The 21,821-nt window shown below is 43.2% G+C and overlaps 1 protein-coding gene across 18 annotated transcripts in view; it reads left to right on the top strand.

Annotated features, from left to right (window-relative positions):
• PHACTR1 (phosphatase and actin regulator 1) overlaps nt 1-21,821 on the top strand; it is a 503,766-nt gene that overhangs the window by 439,229 nt on the left and 42,716 nt on the right. For all 18 annotated transcript variants that reach the window (XM_019742988.2, XM_074335219.1, XM_019742987.2 and 15 more), the window contains 3 exons: nt 1,656-1,977; nt 16,807-17,051; nt 18,505-18,661. In XM_019742988.2, coding sequence (XP_019598547.1) covers nt 1,656-1,977; nt 16,807-17,051; nt 18,505-18,661 — 724 coding nt within the window. The remainder of the gene's footprint in view (nt 1-1,655; nt 1,978-16,806; nt 17,052-18,504; nt 18,662-21,821) is intronic.

Here is a 21,821-nt window from a genome sequence, read left to right as displayed (position 1 = left end):
TTTGAAGGGAGAGTAGGGATTGACCAGGAAGACAAAACAGAATATTCTAAATTAAGGGAAAGTAACAAAAGCCTAGGGGTAAGGAAACATCGGGTGGTTTGGAGAACTCAGCAGTTCAGAAATGAGGTTGGATGCCTGTGGGAAATGATGAGAAAAAGGCTGGATCCAAAGGGAAGAGGGGCTTTGTGTGCTCACCTCAGGTTTCTCTGTGGAATAGAAGAGGTGATCCCTGAGGGTGGGAAGCCAGGGAAGATGGCAGCAGCCCTGATGGAGAATGTGAGGGACAAAGGCCGCCCGTTAGGACTTAGCTGAAGGTGAAGACTGGTTTTGTGGGTCAGCAAATAAGTAGAATCCCCGGGAGAAAAGCAGTACCTGCAGCAGGAGAGACTCTGATCAGAAGTAAGATGGGAGAGGTTATTTCCAATTGGAGGAACCAGAGCAGACTTCACAGAAGTGAATTGTGGACAGGAGGAGATAAACTGAACAACGCACCTTGGAAGCCTTGACTGATGTGTCAGGAAGTGGGCTTTATTCCTAGGCCATCGGTAGGTTTTGAACTGAGAAGCAACGTGATCAGATTTGAGCTCTAGGAGTGTCATTTCGGCAGGACTGTGGCAGTTAAACTGGACAAAGGCCCACTTGAAGCAGACACATGGAGAAAAATCTAAGGCCTCAAAGGCCAAGAGTCGGACACTGCATGCTGCCCCGTGAGCACCGGGTGTGAGGTTGAGACACTTCGTCCACCTCACACACATGCCAGTACATCGCTGCCTTTCCTGGCTCTGTCGCCCCAGGCAGCGTGCATCCCAGTGCTAGATGATTTCCAGGAATGTGGGGTGCAGCAGAGGACTGCAAAGTCATCCCAAAGATACTCTGAGGGCTGGTCTGACACTAAGCTCCCCTTAATTTGGAGCATCTCAGAAGCGTCAGTGTCACTGTCATAGATCAGTGGGTTGGTTGTGTACCCCTTTCGTCAGGCCCCCCTTGTGCCTATGGGAGCCTCCCTACAGTTTTGAACAGTCCACCGTGGATGCCACATGAGTGGGCAGGCCAGCGCCGCCACTATGCTCGCACCTCGCCCACACATGAGGTATCTGAGCCCTCTCTGTGACAGCAAATCCTCACAAAGCTTCCTCCCAGGGGGCTGAGCATCCCCAGGTTACAGATGGGGGGACTGAGGTTGGCAGCATTAAAGTCGCTTGTGGGGGATATGGTTTTAGTGGACTTGGATCTAGGGCTAGCTTCTAATCTCATGCCGGGTAGGAAGTGCCAACTGAAAGGATATGTTCACATTACAATGGCCAAATTGTAGGCATCATGGCATATCCTGGAAGAGGTCTCTGAAGGTCCATGGGTTTCCACGAGCAGAAGAGTGCGTTGTGTTCATCCCCCCTTCCTGCTGCTGGTGAGCGCCCGCCTGGCAGCCGTGTGACAGACACACGCCCTACAGGCTCTAGAAGCCAGCGTACTTTAGGTAGGAAACAAGAGATGGTGGGGGTTGTCGAGTAGCATTCACCCTGCTGTTGTCTTCACTGGGAGCATTTTATCTCAGGGCCCCTCAATGGCCAGTGTCCCAAAGTGGACACATGCGGTGCTCTGAGTTGCTTCCAGTGCCCCAAAACTCACATCTGTCTCTCCCCCTCCTTCTGCCGCAGATCCTGGCGCCCCTGTGAAATTGCCTTGTCTGCCAGTGAAACTGTCGCCTCCGCTACCTCCAAAGAAAGTCATGATCTGTATGCCTGTAGGGGGGCCAGACCTGACCCTGGCATCCTACGCCGCCCAGAAGAGTGGCCAGCAGGGCGGGGCCCAGCACCACCACACGGTCCTACCGTCCCAGATCCAGCACCAGCTGCAGTATGGCAGCCTGGGCCCACACCTCCCCTCCACCACGGGGACCCTCCCCATGCACCCCTCGGGCTGCAGGATGATAGACGAGCTGAACAAAACGCTGGCCATGACCATGCAGAGGCTGGAAAGGTAATCGGGTGGCGGTGAGGGCTAGAGGGCAGGGTTTGGCTGGAGAGGGGGTAGAGGAAGGGTTGGGGATTTGACCATGATGGAGGAATGCAGGGCAAGGGCTCATCCCCACTGGGGGGAAAAAAAGTTTGAAAGTCAAATCAGACCAAAATCTGAATGAAAAATATGGAAGAAAAAAATGTTGCCAATTGCCAAACTATAGAACAATCACATTTATCAAAAAGAAAAAGTAACATATATATATTAGCACTTACCGGGGGTGCCAAAAAAATGTACACATTTTAAGCGATGTTCTCTATGTATTACTCTTTGAAGTTGAATTGAATTATGGTAGTAATGTGTAGTATGACGTTCGCTCAAAAGATGGCGTTAATCAAATGAATGCTAGCGTCATTCATTGTGTTACAATTTTAATGCAGTTTTTTCCTTTCTTAAAATGTGTATACATTTTTTGGCACCCTCTGTATTATATTTCTATAAGGCTTAACATTATTTTTTGAAAGCATATACACATAATCATTAATAGTAGTTACCCCTAGGGCAGGAAGCTGGGGAGAAAAATTTTTTTCTATTTCATATCTTTCTGTACTGCTTAATTTTTTATTTTATAGGTAATACTTTTATGAAATCAAAAAGCCAATTTAATGTAAATAAGAAAAGATGAGAGCGGGCAGGGCAGTTGTGGAAAACCAGACGGATGGGAAGGTGGGAAGGTGCACCCCGTTCTTGCCGATGGAGGAAGTGGAGGACTGGAGTCTGATTAGATGTGTATGAACCTCACATATTTAGCAACAGCTGATGCAGCCCTCTCTTTCGCCTGAATCTGCTTCCAATAGCATTGCTGGGAGGTCTGCCGAGAGGACCCTAAGGACAGACCTTAGGTCTCTCCCCACCACCTAGGGAGAGCTCTCATGCTGGCTCTGCCTTCCTCTCCTGTGTGTTTGTGCGTGTGCATGTGTGTGTGCGTGTGCGTGTGTGTGTTTGTGTGTGTGTTCAAATACCATGCCTCCTGTGCCCAAGAGGTGGCTGAGATTCCCTACTGTGATTCCAAGGTATGTTGCTTGACCTAGTTCCTGGCATGACAGGAAGAAAATAACGATCTGGTGTGAAGGGTGTGTCTGAGCTGGGACCTGGAATGCCTGTCCCAGGTTAGTGGCCGCTGTAACTGGGTCTTATGGATGAGGAAATTGCAGTCTGGGGGACCTAGCTGATCACCAGGCAGAGAGCCAGAGGCAAGATGGACACCGTCTTTGTTTCCTGACACTCAGTGGCTTTCTCCCTTCCTCCTCTCAACCAGGTATCTGTGTTTGGGAAGTTGGTCACTCCAAGGGAAGTTGCTGTCACTAGGAATTCGTACTTGATTGTGCCACATTAAAAAAAAAGCATTTGACCCCTTGCCATCATTTTCATCTATTATTGTTAATGAGAACAATAATCATTTAAAATCTGGACGGCACTTTTTAGTCAATTACACACCTATGTATCATCTTCATCCTCGTGCTTCCTAAGGAAACTGAGTAAGTGGAGAAACCAAGGAGGGCTGCGTGAGTTCCCCAATGCCAGCTACTCAAAGAGTGGCCCACAAACTGCGTCTCGCCCATCTGCAACCAAATAGGTACAGGAATTGAGAGTAAGCCTGTACACACTTTTATAGCAATTTGACAGGATCCCTTTATGTATTGAATCTTAGTATGAAAAAGTTTAATTTTTATATGTTTATTATATTTCACAAAAGTATCCATTTATGATAGATTGAAAATGAACACGTGTAAATCAACCAACCAACCAACAAAACGGGTCCTTCCCCGTAGACTTTTTGGAAAACACTGCCCTTGGTCGGAGGTCAAGGCCGTTCAAGCCTGGGTCTTCCTGCTGCAAATCCAGAGCTCCTTCCACTCCCGTACAGCTGCTTTCCTAAAGACAGCTGACAGTCAACATAATTTCCCATCCCCACATCTACTGTCTAGCCAGCCAGTTTTTATATCTCTCAGGAGCTTGAATCAATTGAAACAGATACTTGGCACAGTCTATTAGGAGGATGTTGCTAAATACATCTCCACTGAAGGCGTTTCATTTTAAAGAGTTCAGTTGAAAGTACTAACCAACACGTTACACAGTGTCCCTCGATGCAGTAATTTCCGTGTATTTATAGAATATTTCAGTTGAGTGTAGACCAATGGATAGGTCTGTTGACCTAAACTGGGTCAGATTCTTTATCAAAATGAATCAAAAAGAACAAATGTGGGATGGCAAGGGGGGGAGGCAGGAGGGAAGATGTTGTGATAGTATGGGAAGTCAGGATGGGCAGGGGGACAGCACGATCCTGGCAGCGGAGCCAAGGCCATCCCTAGGCTCTTGTTACCCCCTCTGTCTGCCTCCCCTCTCACCACGGTCATGGCACTGGATTGTCCTGGTAGCCCACCCAGGACACAGGGAACGGATGCATACATCACTTGGACCAGATCACCCTCTAGAAAAAGGGAGGCCTTCTTCCCAAACAAAGATTGAGAGATTCTTTTGAGCATCCACATCGTCTTCCAGGAGTCCTGGAAGCATCTGGGAGCTGACCGAGGTCACCTGGCAGTTTAGTGCGGGAACTGCCGCTGTCTCCAGTGATGTTACCCTTCTTTTTACTTTCAAAACCTTCTTCCTGTTGCCTGTCAACACGATGTCATTCTTGTTCTGAGCAAGTTTAATACAGAGGGAAGCAATTATTTCTCTCTTCTGGCTATTTCTAGTGACCGGACCCCGCCACCCAAAAAAAAAAAGAAAAACCTGCAAGAAGGAAGAAATATTGCTGAACGCTTAGGCATTCTGCCCACAAAGACCCTGAGATCTCAAAGAATGTCACCTGGAGGGCATTAGCCCAGACCTGCGGTCTGATCCTGAAGACACATTGTAGGCAACAGAAAACCTGAATGAATTAAACAGTTTTAATGTCCGACTTTGAACCATAAATTGGAATAAATGAATCTTACAAAAAAGAGGGACCATCTAGGAAACTAGCTTACTGCCCGCTGCAGTGTTCCTATCTGCTTGTCCTTTAGTCTCTGCACAAAAGGGGACCTCCCTAGGTCCTAAGGTAGCCCACCCCATTATCGAGGTCTCATTATTACAAAGTTCTTTCTTGTATTAAGCTAAAAGTTTTACTTATTATAACCGCTCCAGTCTTATTTCTAATCTTCCTTCCTGTGAAAGGCTTTTAAATCTTTGAACATAGCTACCATTTACTTTATCTAAGGGCTTCCCTCTTCTACGCTACTCATCCCCAATTCATGTAATCATTTACTGAGATGGTTTCTAGACCCTTTACCATTTTGTTTGTGTTCTCCCAAGACTATTCTAAATCTGTTCTAATTTGTATGACGTTCTTAATCATTACCCTAGATGACACTAAAAAATCACGTGTAGTTAGATAGTTACAACATTGGCTCTCCAGATTTGGTGGGAGGGGTGCAGAAGGAGAGAACTAGAGACCAGCTGAAGCAAACTGAAAGAGCTCCACAATTATCAAAAGTCACAGGGCTGCCCTAGGCAGCGAGCGTGGTGTGTGGCCAAGCTCGAGGCCCCATGTCATGGCTGAGTGCATGGCTTCCAGAATCTAATTGCTAGGGTTTCAATCTCAGAGGTACAACTTCTTCTTGCCTTTGATTCTTCATCTGTAAAACAGGAATGATAATTAACACCACCAACCTCGTTGGAGTTGTTTGTGAGGAACAAACGACTTAATCCAAATCAGTCATCTTATTGGATGGCATAATAGTAAGTGTCCAATAAATGGCAGTGAATATTAAGCAAAATTGTTCGGCACACAAAACTTATTTCCAGTGCCCTTAAAAGGCATATTGCAAATAGATTTGATCCAATCTTGTTGGAGATATGTTTGTTTGTGTTAGTTTCCTCAAACTAGATTGTTTTCATTTGTTTTCTCTGGACGGATGATTCATAGCTTTTATGAAGGTGACATTTTATTATATCATTTCAAATATGCAATTTTTGTTTTTAATGTCTGCAGTTAGCTCTGGGATTGGGTTGGCGTCAATCTTAGAATCAGTCATTAATTTTTCTTTCCCATTTTAATTCAGTTGATCAGTTCTATTAGCTGAGGATTAAATTACTACCTTCAAGAATATTGAAAACAATAATAATTTCAACATTGGACAGAAGAAATTGACGTCAGTAGCCCCCCAAATCCCTTCCATCTTTACAATTCTGTTATTCCATAATTATTTTTAGGCCTTTCAAAGAGCACAATTCATTCATTATCCCAGTGTGAATACATAGCATGGTGACAATTTTCGTCATGTGACCTCAAGGGTCACAGGAAATTTTCAAGACTAATCCTTGACCCTACACTAGATGATCCCCAGGGTTTCTTTTAGCCTTAACAGACTGACATAATTACTGCATTGGCTTATGTTACTAATGTTTCCACCTGCAAATAAGAGTGTTCCCCAGTGATAAGCTGAGGTGCATTAGTACCCCAGCAAGAATAAAAACTCTGAGTACCTAAGTGTTTTTGAATGTGAAGTGGCATTTCTGTGAAGTTCAGAATTTTGTTCATTGTCATACAAATGGCATGCATTTTTAAATGAAATGAGTTTCCAAGGAAAGATTCTTTTTTTTATATTGATGACCGTCTCTTTAAAATCTCATGCAATTCTGGTTAGACATTTGTCCTTGACCCTTGGAAGTCAGAGTTTTGTCAGCCTTTTACTTTAGGTCAGCACATTGATTTTAAAACATGTATTTAGCGTCTATCTGTAAGTAGCTGCCTGTAGATAGTGTTTTGTAGTTTCACTGCTATTCCAAGGGGCATGATGAGATTTCAGTGCAAGGTATTGTCACTGAGCAAGACAGATTCTCCTTTGCAAGGTGGTGAGCAAACTCATTAGAGGAAGGTTAAGGTGCGACCTATACAAACCATTAACATCTTAAGAGGATTTTTTTTAAAAAAGCGTGTTTTCAAAAAAGAGAATCTGTGCCTGAATTCCTATAGGTACATCAGAGAAACCCTGCCTTGCCCAATGCATAAATATTAATTCTTTGATCCTCTTGGAAACCATTGTCCAGGAAGATTTTGCAGGCCCAAAGTATAAAAACCCCAAAGGAAGTGTTCTAATAAATTAGTGAATAATATCCATAATAACTGATTTACGATGAATTGCCAGTGTTTAAGTACATCCCTAAGTAAAACAGCAACCACCAGCATTGACATTTATGAAGCACAACACAACCAGCATTATCCTCTGATCCTGCAGGAGGCTGTGAGGTGGGCAAGTAGGTTTCTCCATTGAAATGATGAAGAACCAAAGACAAAGATGAATAACGACTGAACGGCCCAGTCGGGACTCAAACATAGGCCTCCTCATTCCACATCCTGCCCTCCTGGCACCACCATCCAGCCACGCGGACCTAGCACATTCGCTGATGTCTTGGGGTGAAGTCATGTGGAAAAGCCGCCACTGTTCGGTTCCTCCATCGGAAATGGAGAATGCTGGGGAGTGGGGGAAGGGGGAGGCTGTTGGTCAGACGCTGTATGTTTTACAGTTTTATTCATCACATCTCAACCCCAGACAGTATTTCAGAAATGTGGGTCATTGGTCCCTGCAAGGACAGAAAGGGTTGTGAATGAATTAATTTAAATTCATTACCACTGCTGGGAAAAAACAAAAAAGCTCAAAGCACATTCTCTACTTAGGGAAGCTCATGGCCCTGGTCTATATATAGCAGGGCATCATTTCCTGCTGACAATGTCCAACCAAAAAACAAAAACTCTAATGTCCACTGTCTTATCTCAGAAGGCTAATCCTAGGCCATGATAAAAAACACAATGGGTGCCTGCATTCCTAAAATGAAGCTGATTAACTATTTTCTTGGGTTTCCGTGGTTATTTCTGTCATTTTTCAGCCTCTGGCACTACAATTTGTAGCATAATTTCTCACACATTTTGGATCTCCAAGAAGAAAGCATCTGATTGTTCACTTTCCTCTCTGAAAACTCTGTTCATAGCTCGTGCAGACTAAGTGACAAAAGCTGATTCTCTTGAAGTTTAATTTCATTTTCAGTGTCATATTTGATAATAAATTTAAGTAATAAATTTTCTCTGTCCTTTGAGGAAATTAATGTCTATTCAATGGTTGCGTTTGAAATCAGCTACCAGAAAGCAACATCCCTTTATTACACACTCTTCTTTGAAAATGATGGTGAAATGGTTCCCAAGTATTTTCAATGAACATTAAGGGTTTAAAATATACAGTGATTTTTAATTTCAAAACCCGCCCTTGATTTCCCACAAGAGTGTCAAAGGTGTTGGATAAGCTATAATTCCCACCCATTTTTGAGTCATGTGTCTACTGTGCATCTGCCGATTGCCACATGATGCAGATAAGCAATGGTTATAAAGCTCCCTTAAAAAGGAACCAACTGTTATAATGACCCTGAAATGTTGTAGATGTCTCAGCAGTCATGTCTTTATGAATTATAAGCTGCTTCTCCCTCACCAGTAATGGACATGAAAGGTAAGGTAAGGCAGTCTCTTAATTTCTAAAGTCTAGGGATTCCTTAGAATCATGTGACCATTTAAATAGTCGAAAATGGGGGGAGGTAGAATGGGGACCTAAGAGGTGCCATTGTAGTCTCAATCTTTGTGTCTCCTACTTGGGTTAGTAAAGTCAGAGAAGAGAGTTGAATTTTCCAAACAGAAGACTCATTAAATGTTATTCTTGATGGAGACTGGACAGAGAGAATAAAGCTTTCTATTTCTCTGACATGTCATGGGGTCATAATGAAGAAGAGAGTTTGAAATGAAACGCATGCTTTTTACCAAGTTAGTAGGACAGCCATTTCGCTCTCAAGCTTTCTGAATCCTTCCGTCTTTAGTGTGTCTCATAAGTTACAGGCCTCCTGTTTTAGGTAAACTTCTGTTTATTCTTCCCCATTTATTCATTTTTCATGAGGAAGATATTCGGGCTTTCCATCCTCTGAGGGAAACAGGATAAACAAAGATCCACGTCCTGGCGAGTTTACCTTGTAGTGATAGTGACAGATGATCAACCAATGAATATGTTATGTATTGTAAGGTGGGAACAGGGTAGTGAAGAAAGATAAAGCAAGGGACTAGGAGGAGATAATGGCGATGCCTTTCTTTCCTCAAGGAAATACAGCACAAATGTGGCCACAATAAACCCGCTGCATTCCTCCTTCTATTGACAACACTCCAGTATCCAAGGCTGGATTATCCAGCTTGGTAATTATTCTCTCCTCTTCCTTGTATTCTGTTCTCTCTGCACCCCTGCTCACCCCCAGCCACATGCTATCCACACTAAAACTGTTGTACTACTCAAGTCTAGAATGCAAACCCGCCTCTGTGTTCCATAATAGTCTCTGATCTTGAGACTCTTCACAGCAACATTTATAGCAGAAGAGGAGTTGGGTTCTGTTCTTGCTTTCCATTATACAGATAATTATTCCATGTTTTTTTCAATTTGTGGTGGGAATTGCATTTCATAGTCAGCATGTACATATACAAGAAGATATGATGAGGGTTCTCTGGGAGAAGGGCATCGTTAATGGAAAGAGCGCAGGCCCGGGAATGAGAAGACTCACGGTCACATCCTTGCGGGGATCACGTCACTTATTTTCTCGGAAACTTAATATCGTCATCCATAAAAATAATAATACTCTTCCTAACTTTGCCTGTTTTTGTGGAGATTAAATGAGATAATGAACATTTTACAAAGCACTTTTTTTCGGACCCATAAAGGACCATGTGTGTTAGCTATTGCAGTTGTTTTGAACGATGCCTTGCTCCTTCATTCTGAGCTGTGGAGCCCCCTGGAATATTGAATAGAATGGACATTTTCCAAAATGGTGCAACTGTCCAACATCTTGTGAATGTGATGGAATACTCTTAGGATTTGCACACTCATCCCTTTAATTTCTCAGGAAAATTACATCATTTGGAGCTACCTAGACAGGGAGCAGAATCTCATCATTGTTCCCCCTGTAGAATAATTTAAGGTCTTTAATGTTTATTTAAATTCATTATAGAATGTCATAAAGAAAGAAATCTTATAGTTCTCTTCTGCTTCACCTTACAAAGCAGCCTAACTCTGGACAGTCTTAACTGAAGTGGCCTGACAGCCTGTGAGTGTAGAATTGGAAAATAATAACCTCAAGCGCTCTCTCTGTTATATCTTCTGTGCTCACACAGCTCACGTAGGTCCCATAGCACCCTTCCTTGCAGAGATCTCTGTGCCTTATCTCTTTGGATTATCTTCTTTGGAAAAAACTCCAGATCACTATTTCCAAAACCTTAATTCCTCTTTCACAAGGATGCATTCCCTGCAACAGCAAGACTCAAGTGTCAGGGGTCATTGTTTTAGTGAATTAAATGATGGGAAATGTAATATGACCTATACTGACTCCAAGAGACTTCAGTTCAAATATTGAGTTGACGTTTCCATCATTTTCAAAGCCATTCACAAAAATAGAACTGAGATATGAAGATAATTAATAATCAGCCTCTGTCTTTGAGAAGCTTATAGACAACAGGGTCGGGGGTAAATGCTTAGACACATAATTACAACATAATGTGACAGGTGTTGGAACAGAGGTGAGAACAGAGATTGTGGAAGCACAGAGAAGGGGCTCATTTCCATTGGAAAAATCAGAAAAGGCTGCTCAAAAGAAATGGCATTTGAGCTATCCCTGAAGGGTGAGTAGAATGCTTCAGGCCAAACTCTGAGGGGATAGCTCTGAGGCAGAACGATGACAGGAGGAGAGGGAAGAGGCAGGAAAGTCCACAGTGTGCTTGGGAAATGGCAGGTGGCCTGCTGTGGCTGAAACACTTGACATACAGTAAAAAACGGTAACAACTGAGATTGAAAGCAATTGTGGGGCCAGATCGTGAGGTGCCCTCTACTCCATGCCAGAGAGGATGTAATTTATCCAGTTTACAGTGAGACCCTTCAATGGTCTTAATAGCGAGAATTGGATGATCAGACCTATTTGACAGCAGTAAAGAGTAGGCTGAGTGGTGGTGGGGAGAAGAGAAGGTTCCAGAAAAGGTCTGGAGCCATTGCAGGACTGCTGCTTCTGCACAAGTTGTGGTATAGTGACATCCGTGAGAGATCAGGTTCTATAGTCCCTACTGCCTCTGTTCAACAATGCCTTCATCCCTCTAGCTGTGACCTTGGTCATGTGCCTCAGTTTTCCTCTGTAAAGTGGTGGGATCAAGGTAGTATCTTCTAATAGGGTTGTTGTGAGGCCTAAATGAATCAATACATGGCACAGCGTGAGCATTTAAAAATGTTAACTTTTATCATCATTATACGAGTATACAGTAGTCCAGTATGAGTCAAGGAATAAAATTGTTAACTTTTATCATCGTTACGTACAATAGTCCTGTAAGGGTTAAGGAAAGCTCCATATAGGTTAGGATGGGGGACTTTATGTTTACCTCACATTTTGGTACCTAGTCAGCCACCAGGAAGAGAAAGAGTGAACACAACCCTTGTGCAAGGAGAGCCACTTGAATTCCAAGTAAATTAAATGCCTAATTTCAAAGAGTTTTGACGTAAATGGTCTAGAATAGATCTGATTACGTGAGTCAGCTTTTCCTCAGGGAGTTTTACAGGTACTGTGGAAAATGTGGTGACTCTTTCAGGCCACTAGAGTGTCATTTTGTAAATCACTAATCTGGGCGACATAATGAGAAAAGCCGTTTCACTCAAGAGTCAGCTTGGAGCTCTTGTGTTAATGGGGTAACTACTCTGGGACAAGAGCAGGGCTGCAAATAACTTACTCAGTGGAACTCTAATAGCATCACATTGTTGGTACGGCCCTCAAAGTGACAGCCTGAGACACAGCAAGTTGGGAACTTGGGAGATTGGATCTGGACAGTTCATCATTCCCAAATCCTGCAAATTCCTGATAGCACCAAAGTTGCTTTAGAAAAGACTCACGTGGTACAAGACTGAGAATGCAGCACGTGGCAAAGCCATCATGGATACTCCAGGCCTGTGGTTCCCAAATGGGCAATTTTGCCCCCTGGAAAACATTTGGCCATGTCTGGTGATATTTTGGGTTGTCGCAAATAGAGGAGATGCCACTAGCATCCAGTGGGTAGAAACAAGAGGTGCTGCCAAACATTCTGCAATGCCCAGGACAACCTTCCACCACAAAAAATTGTCTAGCCCAAAATGTCAACCATGCTGCCATTGAGAAAATCTGGTGTAGGCCATCATTTCATCAAAATGTGATATGTACGTCACTGGTGGCACATAAAGCAAGTTTAGAACAACCTTTTATAAAAGTTTTAAAAGTCACGTATTTTAATTAGCATATGAAACCTATGATTACTAAGATACTATTGCTTAAGATGAAGCTACATTAGTATTTAAGTTTTTGTGAGGGTTGATGGAAAAATACAAAGTAAATAATAATGTAAATGGACTTCAAATATGTCACCGACAAAAAAAAGAAAAATTAAGGAGTGTGAGTATAATTGAGGTTTAGGAAATACTGGTTTAGACTAGGAGTCAGAAAACTTTTTCTGTAAAGAACCACAGAGTAAATATTTGAGGCTCTCTTGCAAGTACTGAACTCTTGCATTTTGGGGCAAAAGCCGCCGTGACAGTGGATAAAACAGGTGAGTCCTCTAACCATCTTCACCATGGTAAGCCACTGTCTGAGTCCTTTTAACTCAGTGCCCCAGCTGTGGCCTGACCATAGCAGGGAAGAACACTATTACTTACCCTGGTTAGTAAGATTTAAAATATTTATAAAGTAATAACGCCCCTTTTTTACATGTTGACAAGGCATGATCTCTCCACTTTGCGTGTGTATAGTTAGTGAGGCTTGTGTTTAATCAAAGTACGCAACCTTATAGGTAGATTTTTGGATATAGCATAGTGAAACAGCGGATTTGAATTCCCTCCTTCCTTTGCTATCTGTATCCTCATAGGCCTACTTATTATCCTCTCGGACCCTCTATTTCCTGCTTAATAAAATGAGGATAATGACATCTCTCCTGCAGAGTTGTCGTAAAGATGGAATGAGATACTGGATGTGAACGTTTCTAGAATAGTAGAGGACATATTCAATACATGTTTGCTTTGTTCACTCTCTCCTTCTCTACCTCAGTTCTTCCACCTATGTGACGAGGATGCCCTTTTGTTATTAAGTCATTGATAAAAGTGCCACCCAAGTCAGGGGCCGCCGTAGCCCTGCAACATACCACCAGATGCCCCCTTGAAAATTAAAAAAAAGATCTCTTAATACCCTTTGAATAATATGTGTCAACCACTTACAAATGCGCCTAAGTATCAGTGATTCCAGCCCATGTTTCTTTCATTCGGCAAAAACAATAAGCAATCACTGAGTGTCCACTTTGTGTCAGACATGGTCCTGGCACCTGCTACGAACATGAAGTAGACGTGGTCCCTGTCCCTCAGGGAGCTTACAGCTTGGTTGGGAAAGGAAAAATAGTAAGCAAACAGATGTTCACAGTTTTCACAATTGTGGGATCTCCCAAGAACATAGGCAACATGTTCCCTGAGACAAGTATAAAAAGATAAATAGAAACTGAGAAGGTGAAGGTGGGATGGGAGCACATTCAAGGCCAAGAGCGTGCAGTGAATGACCAAGGGGTGTGTTATATGGAGACAGACGCCGGGTTCATAATATGGGTCAGATTGTGCACATCATTGCCTGTCATGCTGTGATTTAATGACTGTGTCTAGGCGAATGGTTTTCACTTTTCTTTAGTAGTGAGACCTTTTATGTAGAGCAGGTCTTCCAAGTGACAACTCCCCTGTGTAAAACCAGCGTTACTAAGACTGATGTGCAGCTGTGTGTTCCCCTTCCTGCCCACAGCCATCGGAGTGGAGGCCAAATGTAATAAGTTTCTACATTTAAGTTGGTTTAGTTCTTTGCTTCGAATAGTGTAGCTCATGACGTGTTAACTGGGTTTCCATTTGTGTCACTCCTGGAGCACTGGTTTTGCAGGTAGTGAGGACATTCAGAGTTCTAACGGGTGAGATGACTAGATCTGAGTTTCAGAAAGTTGCTCTGACAACTGAGTGTTTTGGAACCACTTGGAAGGTCAGTTCTATAAATAACAAGTGAGGGTCTCACTTGAGGGTCCGGCCAATGGGACACTTCACATGCACCAGCCCTACAAGAAAGGTGAGGTTTACCCGAATGTGCAGTCGAGTAAGCTGAGGCTCAGAGAGGTTAAATAATTTGACAAATGTCAAAAGATAGTAAGTGGTAAAACTTGGACTCGAATTTATATGTTGATTCCTCAATCTGAGGTCCCATAATAACTTTCCCAGCCTCCTCAGCTAACACTTCACTCTCATTTGTCTTTTCTTGCTCTCCTGTACTTCTCCAGTTACCAGATGAATGGGCTCATATGGGTGTTTGTCTTTCTTCCTCTCATCAGCTTTCCTGACAGAGTTGGCAGTCAATCGATACTTATTAATAGAATATTGTTAAACCCGTTTTGGTGGATTCACCTAGCTTCCTTGAAAACACCTTCATCCTTATGGGAAATTAGATGTTCTATCGCTTGCTAGATTCACATTTCAGGATGATAACCTGATTGCCCAGGCGGGGTCTCCAGCTGTTTCTGTAGGGCCCCCAACAGGCAGTCACTGATCACCATGGCTGGTCCCTATTTTATAAGGCTGGTAGCATGATACCTAGTACCTGCCTGAGCAGCTGGGGGATCAGCCTTATAATCCCATTCTACTCCAGGTTTCACACTTCCCATGTGTCTTTGAGGGAGGAGAAACCAGTCTCCTGTTTATCACAGACTGCCTATAAGTTTGTTTCCTTTGCATGATGTTTCTCCTTTTGCCATCCTCCTGCGAGTTTGGAGCCTTCTACCTTAAGGAGCTTTCTGGTTTCCAACTTTTTTTTCCCTCCAAAAATTTTTCCTACCACACACGAATATCTATCTATTGGCTACTTTTCATTCCTCACACCTAATACTCCCAGCTCTTTGCCTTTGTAGGAACCATTGCTAATTAATCTATAAATGAGCGAGAGGTGAAGGCAGGGGTGGGGCAAAACATGAGCCATGGAATTACATTTTTGCCTCTTCCATCCTTACTTCCTTTAATACCCAATCCAGTCAGAGTTGGAACACAGTGTGTGTTATTGCCTGGTGGAAGGGCCGCCTTGCGAGGTCCTTAGTCGACTGTTGTATTTGTCACCCCAGAGACCATCTATCATGCACTCCCCCTTCCTGGTCTCACTGCCATTTGTATTAAACTCAGTGGGAAATGGGCCCCTAAAACTGCTAATGTCTAATAAGATGCTATGTTTTTATAAATATTGATTTAATCTTACTCCGTAGTTGAAGAGGTTTTTTTTTTTTTTTTTAAGTGATTGAGTTCAATGCCTTGAAAATCAGAGCTCATAATGTGTTAACTAGATTTTCCATTTGTGTCACTGAAGAGTTATGTGAAAAATACAAAGAGCAAAACAGCCCTTTGGAAACAATGGAAGGAAGAAAGTTAATTGAATTTAAATTAGAACAGCAATAATTTAAAGCATAATTGAAAGTTTCAGAGGACACTATCATGCTTTCATATGTCATGAGTAGAGTTTCCTTTTGGATAAATATTCTAATGTAAAATTTATCAATGTATAGTATAACCTCACATTCTGTTATTTTATGAATGTCAAATACTTTTGGATGGTAAATGCATTGAGTTTGCTATATTTAGAAATGCCTTAAATGAAAGATATAAATTCTACTTCCAGTTAATCTGAAAAAGAATTATAAAAATTTAACTATGTGTTTCTGGCCCATTATTCTTGCTGGACTTCATTCAGAGCCTGTCATAAAAAAGGATTCTAAATTGATTGTGGAGCCTAGGTTAGACTCTATTAATAAAATAGCTTTTATTTTCTTTATTTTTGATATTCTGCATTTCCTAATTTTCCTACAAGGAACTTATATGGCTTTTATTTATGGAGCAAATCATTTTTAATTAAGAAATCTATTTTACCTGAGTTGGCTTGACGTAAGAGGTGAGACCAAGAATATCGTCATCATTGCTTCCTGGAAAATTGACCTACAAAAAAACCAGACTGTCATTACCTGTGGCTGCTGAGGGTCTGGTACCATCCTTGGGAGAAAGCTTTCTCTGTCATCCTTGGAACATGTCCATCCTGATGTTCACGTATGGGTCCCCAGCATCTCTATCCATGACATTTCCAACAGTCTATACCACACTCAATCCCTCGCAATCACACTGTATGTAGCTTTGAAAGCTAGAACCCCATGCATTATCTTTTTCTTTCCTGGATCTCTAGCTTCACCATCAAATTAATCTGTTTACTCCTCCTATGAGATGTGTAGGCAAATGAGCTTTCCTTTGGTACTTGGAGATATGGATCTTATCCAGAAATATTTGTGGAGTGAAAATTCCATTTTTTTGTAATTTTGTGTTTTAATTTTTTTTAATTTTGGTAAAGACACAGGACAAAAAAAATTACCATTTTAGCCATTTTACAGTACATAGTTCAGTTAGTTCAGTGACGTTAAGTATGTTCACATTGCTGTGCTAGCATCACCACCATCCATCCACAGGGAATTAGAATTCTCATGTCCTATTCAATGCTGCTACCACCATCAGAAAACTCTGCTATCCTAAAATGTTTGGCTGCAAGATGAGAAATGAGACCGCCATTGCCCTGCAGACCCTTTGTCTCTTAGAACTGGACAACTGAGTATTAAAAATGTTCCGACGCACTTATATGACATGTTAGCCAGAATGAGTGTCTTCTTTCTCCCTTCTCTTAAAACAGCTCTGAGCAACGGGTCCCCTGTTCCACTTCTTACCACAGCTCTGGTTTGCACTCGAGTGACGGTGTCACAAAAGCAGGACCTTTGGGCCTTCCAGAAATAAGACAAGTGCCAACTGTTGTGATTGAATGTGATGACAATAAAGAAAATGTGCCTCATGAATCAGACTACGAAGACTCTTCCTGCCTCTACACACGAGAAGAAGAGGAGGAAGAGGACGAGGATGATGACAGCTCACTGTACACCAGTGCGTGTGTCCAAAGTCTTCGAGGAGGGTGGGAGGCTTTGGCTTATGGCAGAGTACTGACGGAGCTGCCCAATACTCTGGTTCTAATCCAGGGCCAATGTCAGGTGGCCCCGGGTCACAGGAAGCTCCATGAACCCTTAGGGCGTGAGTTTCTTCATTAGCAAACTCTAAGTGTAAACGTCCTCTAAACACCCTCATGGCTCTAAAACTTGCACCACTATTCTACCACCTGCTACTTCTTAGATGGCTCTTTCTTTGATTGCTTCCCTTAGGAAAGGGACGGGGACCCTAAAATTCAGTTCCAGTCCACATAATATACAAACTCACCATTGTGTATGCAACAAATTCATTCTAAGCAGACCTCAACAACGCTAGAAGGTCTGAATTTAAATTTCTTCGTTAAGGCCTTTAAATGTGCTAAGAGACAAGAGAAGAAATAAAGAAAGCAAAGTTCAAAATATGTCACTTTGGCCATGAATAATAAATAAATTTTAGTTAAGGGATTAGAGACTAGTATTTGATCAACTTTTTGATAAATGAATTTAGGTTAATAGCAACCTTTCACTGAATATAGACCATGTGCCAGACCACATGCTAAGATCTTACTTGCTATCCTACATTTTACAACACCCACTGGCATAGACACTATTGTTCCATTTTACAGAGAAGGGAAGAAAGAGGAGAGGTAAGTGGCTTGCCCAGAGCCTCTCCGTTACTAAGTGGCTGTGCTGACATTTGATGCCAGCTGTGTCTCATTCCAAAGCCCGTGTCCTAAAACCAATGGAGAAAGAAAGACTGGCACTACTAAATAAAATCCAGAGGGATCTCCCAGACTTGTGACTTCCCAGTCTCCTCCTCCCGTTTGGTAGAAGGCCTGGTGAGCAATGAAATGACCAAAATAATGTCAAGGAGAGAGCCAGAGGTGGGGTGGGCAGCCACAGGCCAAAATCATCCGTGAGTGGAAGAAGCAGCTGCTCAGACTCTGAGCCCTGTTTACTGCCCAGAGAATTAAATATTTTATACCAGTCTTTCTCAACCTTGGCACTGTTGACATTTTGGAGCAGATAATTCTTTGTCGTGTGTGGCGGGGGGCGAGGAGGGGGGGTGCTGCCCTGTGCACTGTTGGGTGTTTAATAGTATCCTTGGCCTCTGCCCAGTAGATGCCAGGAGTACCCTTTCCCCCGACCACACCCCAGTTTGGACAACCAAAAATGTCTCTAGACTTTGTCAAGTGTTCCCTGGGGGTAAAGATCACCCCTGATTGAGAGCCACAGGTTTATTCCAGATGGAAGGAAGCCCTGCCCTGGCTAGTTGCTCAGAACCTCTAATATTGACAAGGAAAAACAATCCCAGAATATTACCCATGTCAATGACCTCACTTCCACTCCCACTCCAAACAGATCCTACTTTACCCAACTTCATTTTTCTATTAACTCGTTTCTCCCTCCTGCAGGCTCCCTGGCCATGAAGGTGTGCAGGAAGGACTCCTTAGCCATCAAACTCAGCAACAGGCCCTCCAAGCGAGAGCTAGAAGAAAAGAACATCCTTCCCAGGCAGACAGATGAAGAGAGACTGGAGCTGAGGCAGCAGATTGGCACCAAGCTCACCAGGTAAAACACCCAAACCTCCAGCTGTACAGATTTGAGTAGAAAAATTCAGTCTCCATCCCCAGATCAGTCCTGGGTCTCTTTCGAAGAGCTTTGCTTGCAGAAAAAGTTAGTGGAAAACATTTCATTTCTTCTCCAGGTTTGCTTCTGTAGTCCCCTCCCCTTCACTCATCCAAATCTGGGAAATGTCACTTGATTGGAGGTTCAGGGAGAACCTGAGAGGCCGATTTCCAGAAAGAACCACCTGTAGAAAATATCACCACCATCCAATAGAATTAAGGTCCTGTACATTGGAGTTGTGGCTTGGCTAAGCACAGAGCAGTGACAAAAATGTGCTTTCTGCTGAACTGTACAACCAGATGAGATCAGTGAGTGTTAATGATGCCTCCTTACTAAACTGAGACCCTTCTTGAGTGATTGCCCTTTATGTGTGGATATTACAGACATAGGCATGGAGTATGTTATGTTAATATACTAAACACCTATCGATGTATTTATAAGCTAGGGCATGTTTATATGGTATTAGCTAACATTTGTGGAGCGCTTATATTTGCCAGGCATTCTTCTAAACATTTTATATGCATTAAATCACTTCATCTTTGAGCCTCCCTATGAGATGGGCATTTTGTGCAGACTTTACAGGTAAGAACTCCAGGCGTAGAGAATTTCAGTTGCCTTTGTACGTTACGCAGAATGGCTCCAGAGCGCCCCCTCTTGACCACCATATTGCTCTGCCTCTGTGTAATGATAGTTACCACGTGAGCCCTCACTTTGTCCCAAGCATTGTGCTAGGTGTTTGCGTGTGATGTGTAGATGTCTCCCGGGTCATCCTACTCCCCCTCTTCCTAGCTGTATAGCCTTGAGTAACTCACATTCTGTTTGGCTGTGTTTCTGCATTTGTGAAACGAGGAGTTGCAAGAATTAAACAATATAAGGAAAGCATTTGAAACAGTTCCTGGCCCATAGGAAACATTCAGTTATCTGTTGTTATTATTTCATTATTTCTTTTCCCAACGACCCCAGCAAGTAGCTTTCCTTAGCATCTTCACAAGTACAAGTGAGAAAACTGCCTAAAGAGGTTATGGAGGCGTAGATGTCATCAACGGTGCACTGGCATTCTCCCCTCCCACCTGGTTTATTTGGTTACTTAAGGCAGCTTCTTTCTCAAAATTAACTTGCTTTCCTCCTGGAGGATGTTGTTTTAATGGTACAGGGCTGTGTAAAATGGTCGACACTGGTGGGTGATTTGTCCTTGCATTATGTGGTCTTTAGAGTCATAGAATGGAAATCTCTAACCACCTGCCTCTCTCCCTCTCACCCCGTCCCTCTCTCTGTCAATGAATGCGGTACATTTCCACACTTTGGTCTTCCAGATCTCTCTTAATACCTCAGTGACAATTACTCCCAGCACTCTAGAGATGCTGTCCCACTGTTGGCGAGCCTGACTGTTAGAGCATTCTTCCTTCTACTGAACTGAACTCTGTGCATGTAACTCCCACCCATGGTATTGCTCTCTTCCTTCTACAGCTATTCAAAGCTTCGTTCCTCTTAACATGGATGCTTTAGGGCTCTTGGAGAATGATCCTGGCTTCCCTAAGTCTCCTCTCCTACAGATAGCCAGGTCTCTCTGGGGGAAGATGAGGTGGGTGGATATAGTTCTGAGTTCCTTCCTAATCAGCTTGTTTAATTTTATACCTAATATAAATAGGGCTGTTTGGGGGTGGTGGGGGGACTGGGAAAAAGAGAAGGAACTGATCCTTGACCCTAGCCCCTCTTCTCAAAGTTCAGCTCCAGCCCCCGAGTGTGGGTATCCTTTATTGTATTTCTCTGCCCTCACTTCCCGTTTCCCCAGCTTTGCTACAATACAGGCAGAGCTCCAGGTATGTGGGGAAAATGGAAGACTTCTGCAGATGTGAGATGCCAACACATCTGGATGCCCAGGGTGGTATCTCCTGTGGAGACACAGAGAAAAATGGGAGCTATAGAAAACAATTGGCACAGATGTATACAGCTGGCCATTCTGCTTGTCTGTTGTAGAACCATTCCACCTGGAGGTAACTGACAAAGTCAAAAAGTCCAATGTTATCCCAGAACATACTTCCCAAAAGAGAGACAGCCCCCAGCTTCTCATGCCTGAATCCATATCCACACACCACCACTGTGACCAACTGGGAGTAGTGGTGGCAAAACTCAGAGGTGGGAAGAGACATAGAGCATCCATGCTCTGCAAAAAGTTTTCTACATTTGAAGCCTTATCCTGGTAAATCAACCCCTCCTCTTCTAGTAGCACTTGAATACAGCTTAGAATTCCTAAAATCCACTGAAGGTTCACCATAGTACGCATCCATCCCCACCCCTTTCTCGCCCTGGTCGTTAGAAGGAGACACGCTGACTAGGGAGGGGAAGACAGAAGGAGAGAGGGGGTATGCCCATGGTCAAGGTGTCGAGCTGGTCTGCATCCTTGCTCTGAGTCTTTGCACTCTTCATCTTTGCTCTCTTTCTTGTAAGTGTTTATTGCCTTGTAGCAAGACCCTTGACACCTCTAGCCGGATGACAGGAACCAGACCTAAAGGAGACGCCATCAGGAGTGTGTAGCAGGTGGACAAGATTGCACAGAGTTCAGGAAATCCAGCGGGTAGGCCCAATCTGCACCTCAGGGTCTCCTCTGAAGTACTGTAGCCACTGGTTCACACCCAAGGAGTTTTAAGGACCATTCCCTTTAGAAGAAGAACCCAGCCTCGTGCCTCCAGCCACTCATTTATCCTGAAGCAGGGGCTGATGAAGAGGAAATCTGAGAACCAGAAGGTGACAGTGGTGGAGAGAGAACGAATCAACAGTCAGGACCCCGGGCTCTAGCTCTGGTTCTGCTTTTTCCTAAGTAGTCATTTGCCCTCCTTGGGCTTTCCTTCCCTAACCCAGGGGGGTTACATTAGGTCGTCTGATCACTACATGCAAGATGTGAGCTTCATTATTGTAAAAAGTAGCTAAAAGTATGTAGGAATCTATTGTAAAGTTTGCATTTCTGAAGCTACGAGGCTGTGGCATTCTTTGGCTCTTCGAAGTAGCAAAATGTGCTGGAAATCTTAAATTCTGTGAAAAGCATGTGGCCAAATCTGTAGTCCTCATGGAGTAAGCAAGATATAAAATATAACTTTAGCTTGAC

Source organism: Rhinolophus sinicus, linkage group LG06 (genome assembly GCF_036562045.2).
Source record: "Rhinolophus sinicus isolate RSC01 linkage group LG06, ASM3656204v1, whole genome shotgun sequence".
Lineage (NCBI taxonomy): Eukaryota > Metazoa > Chordata > Mammalia > Chiroptera > Rhinolophidae > Rhinolophus > Rhinolophus sinicus.
Note: the sequence above shows the minus strand (reverse complement) of the source record. Positions and strands in the feature narration are given on the sequence as shown.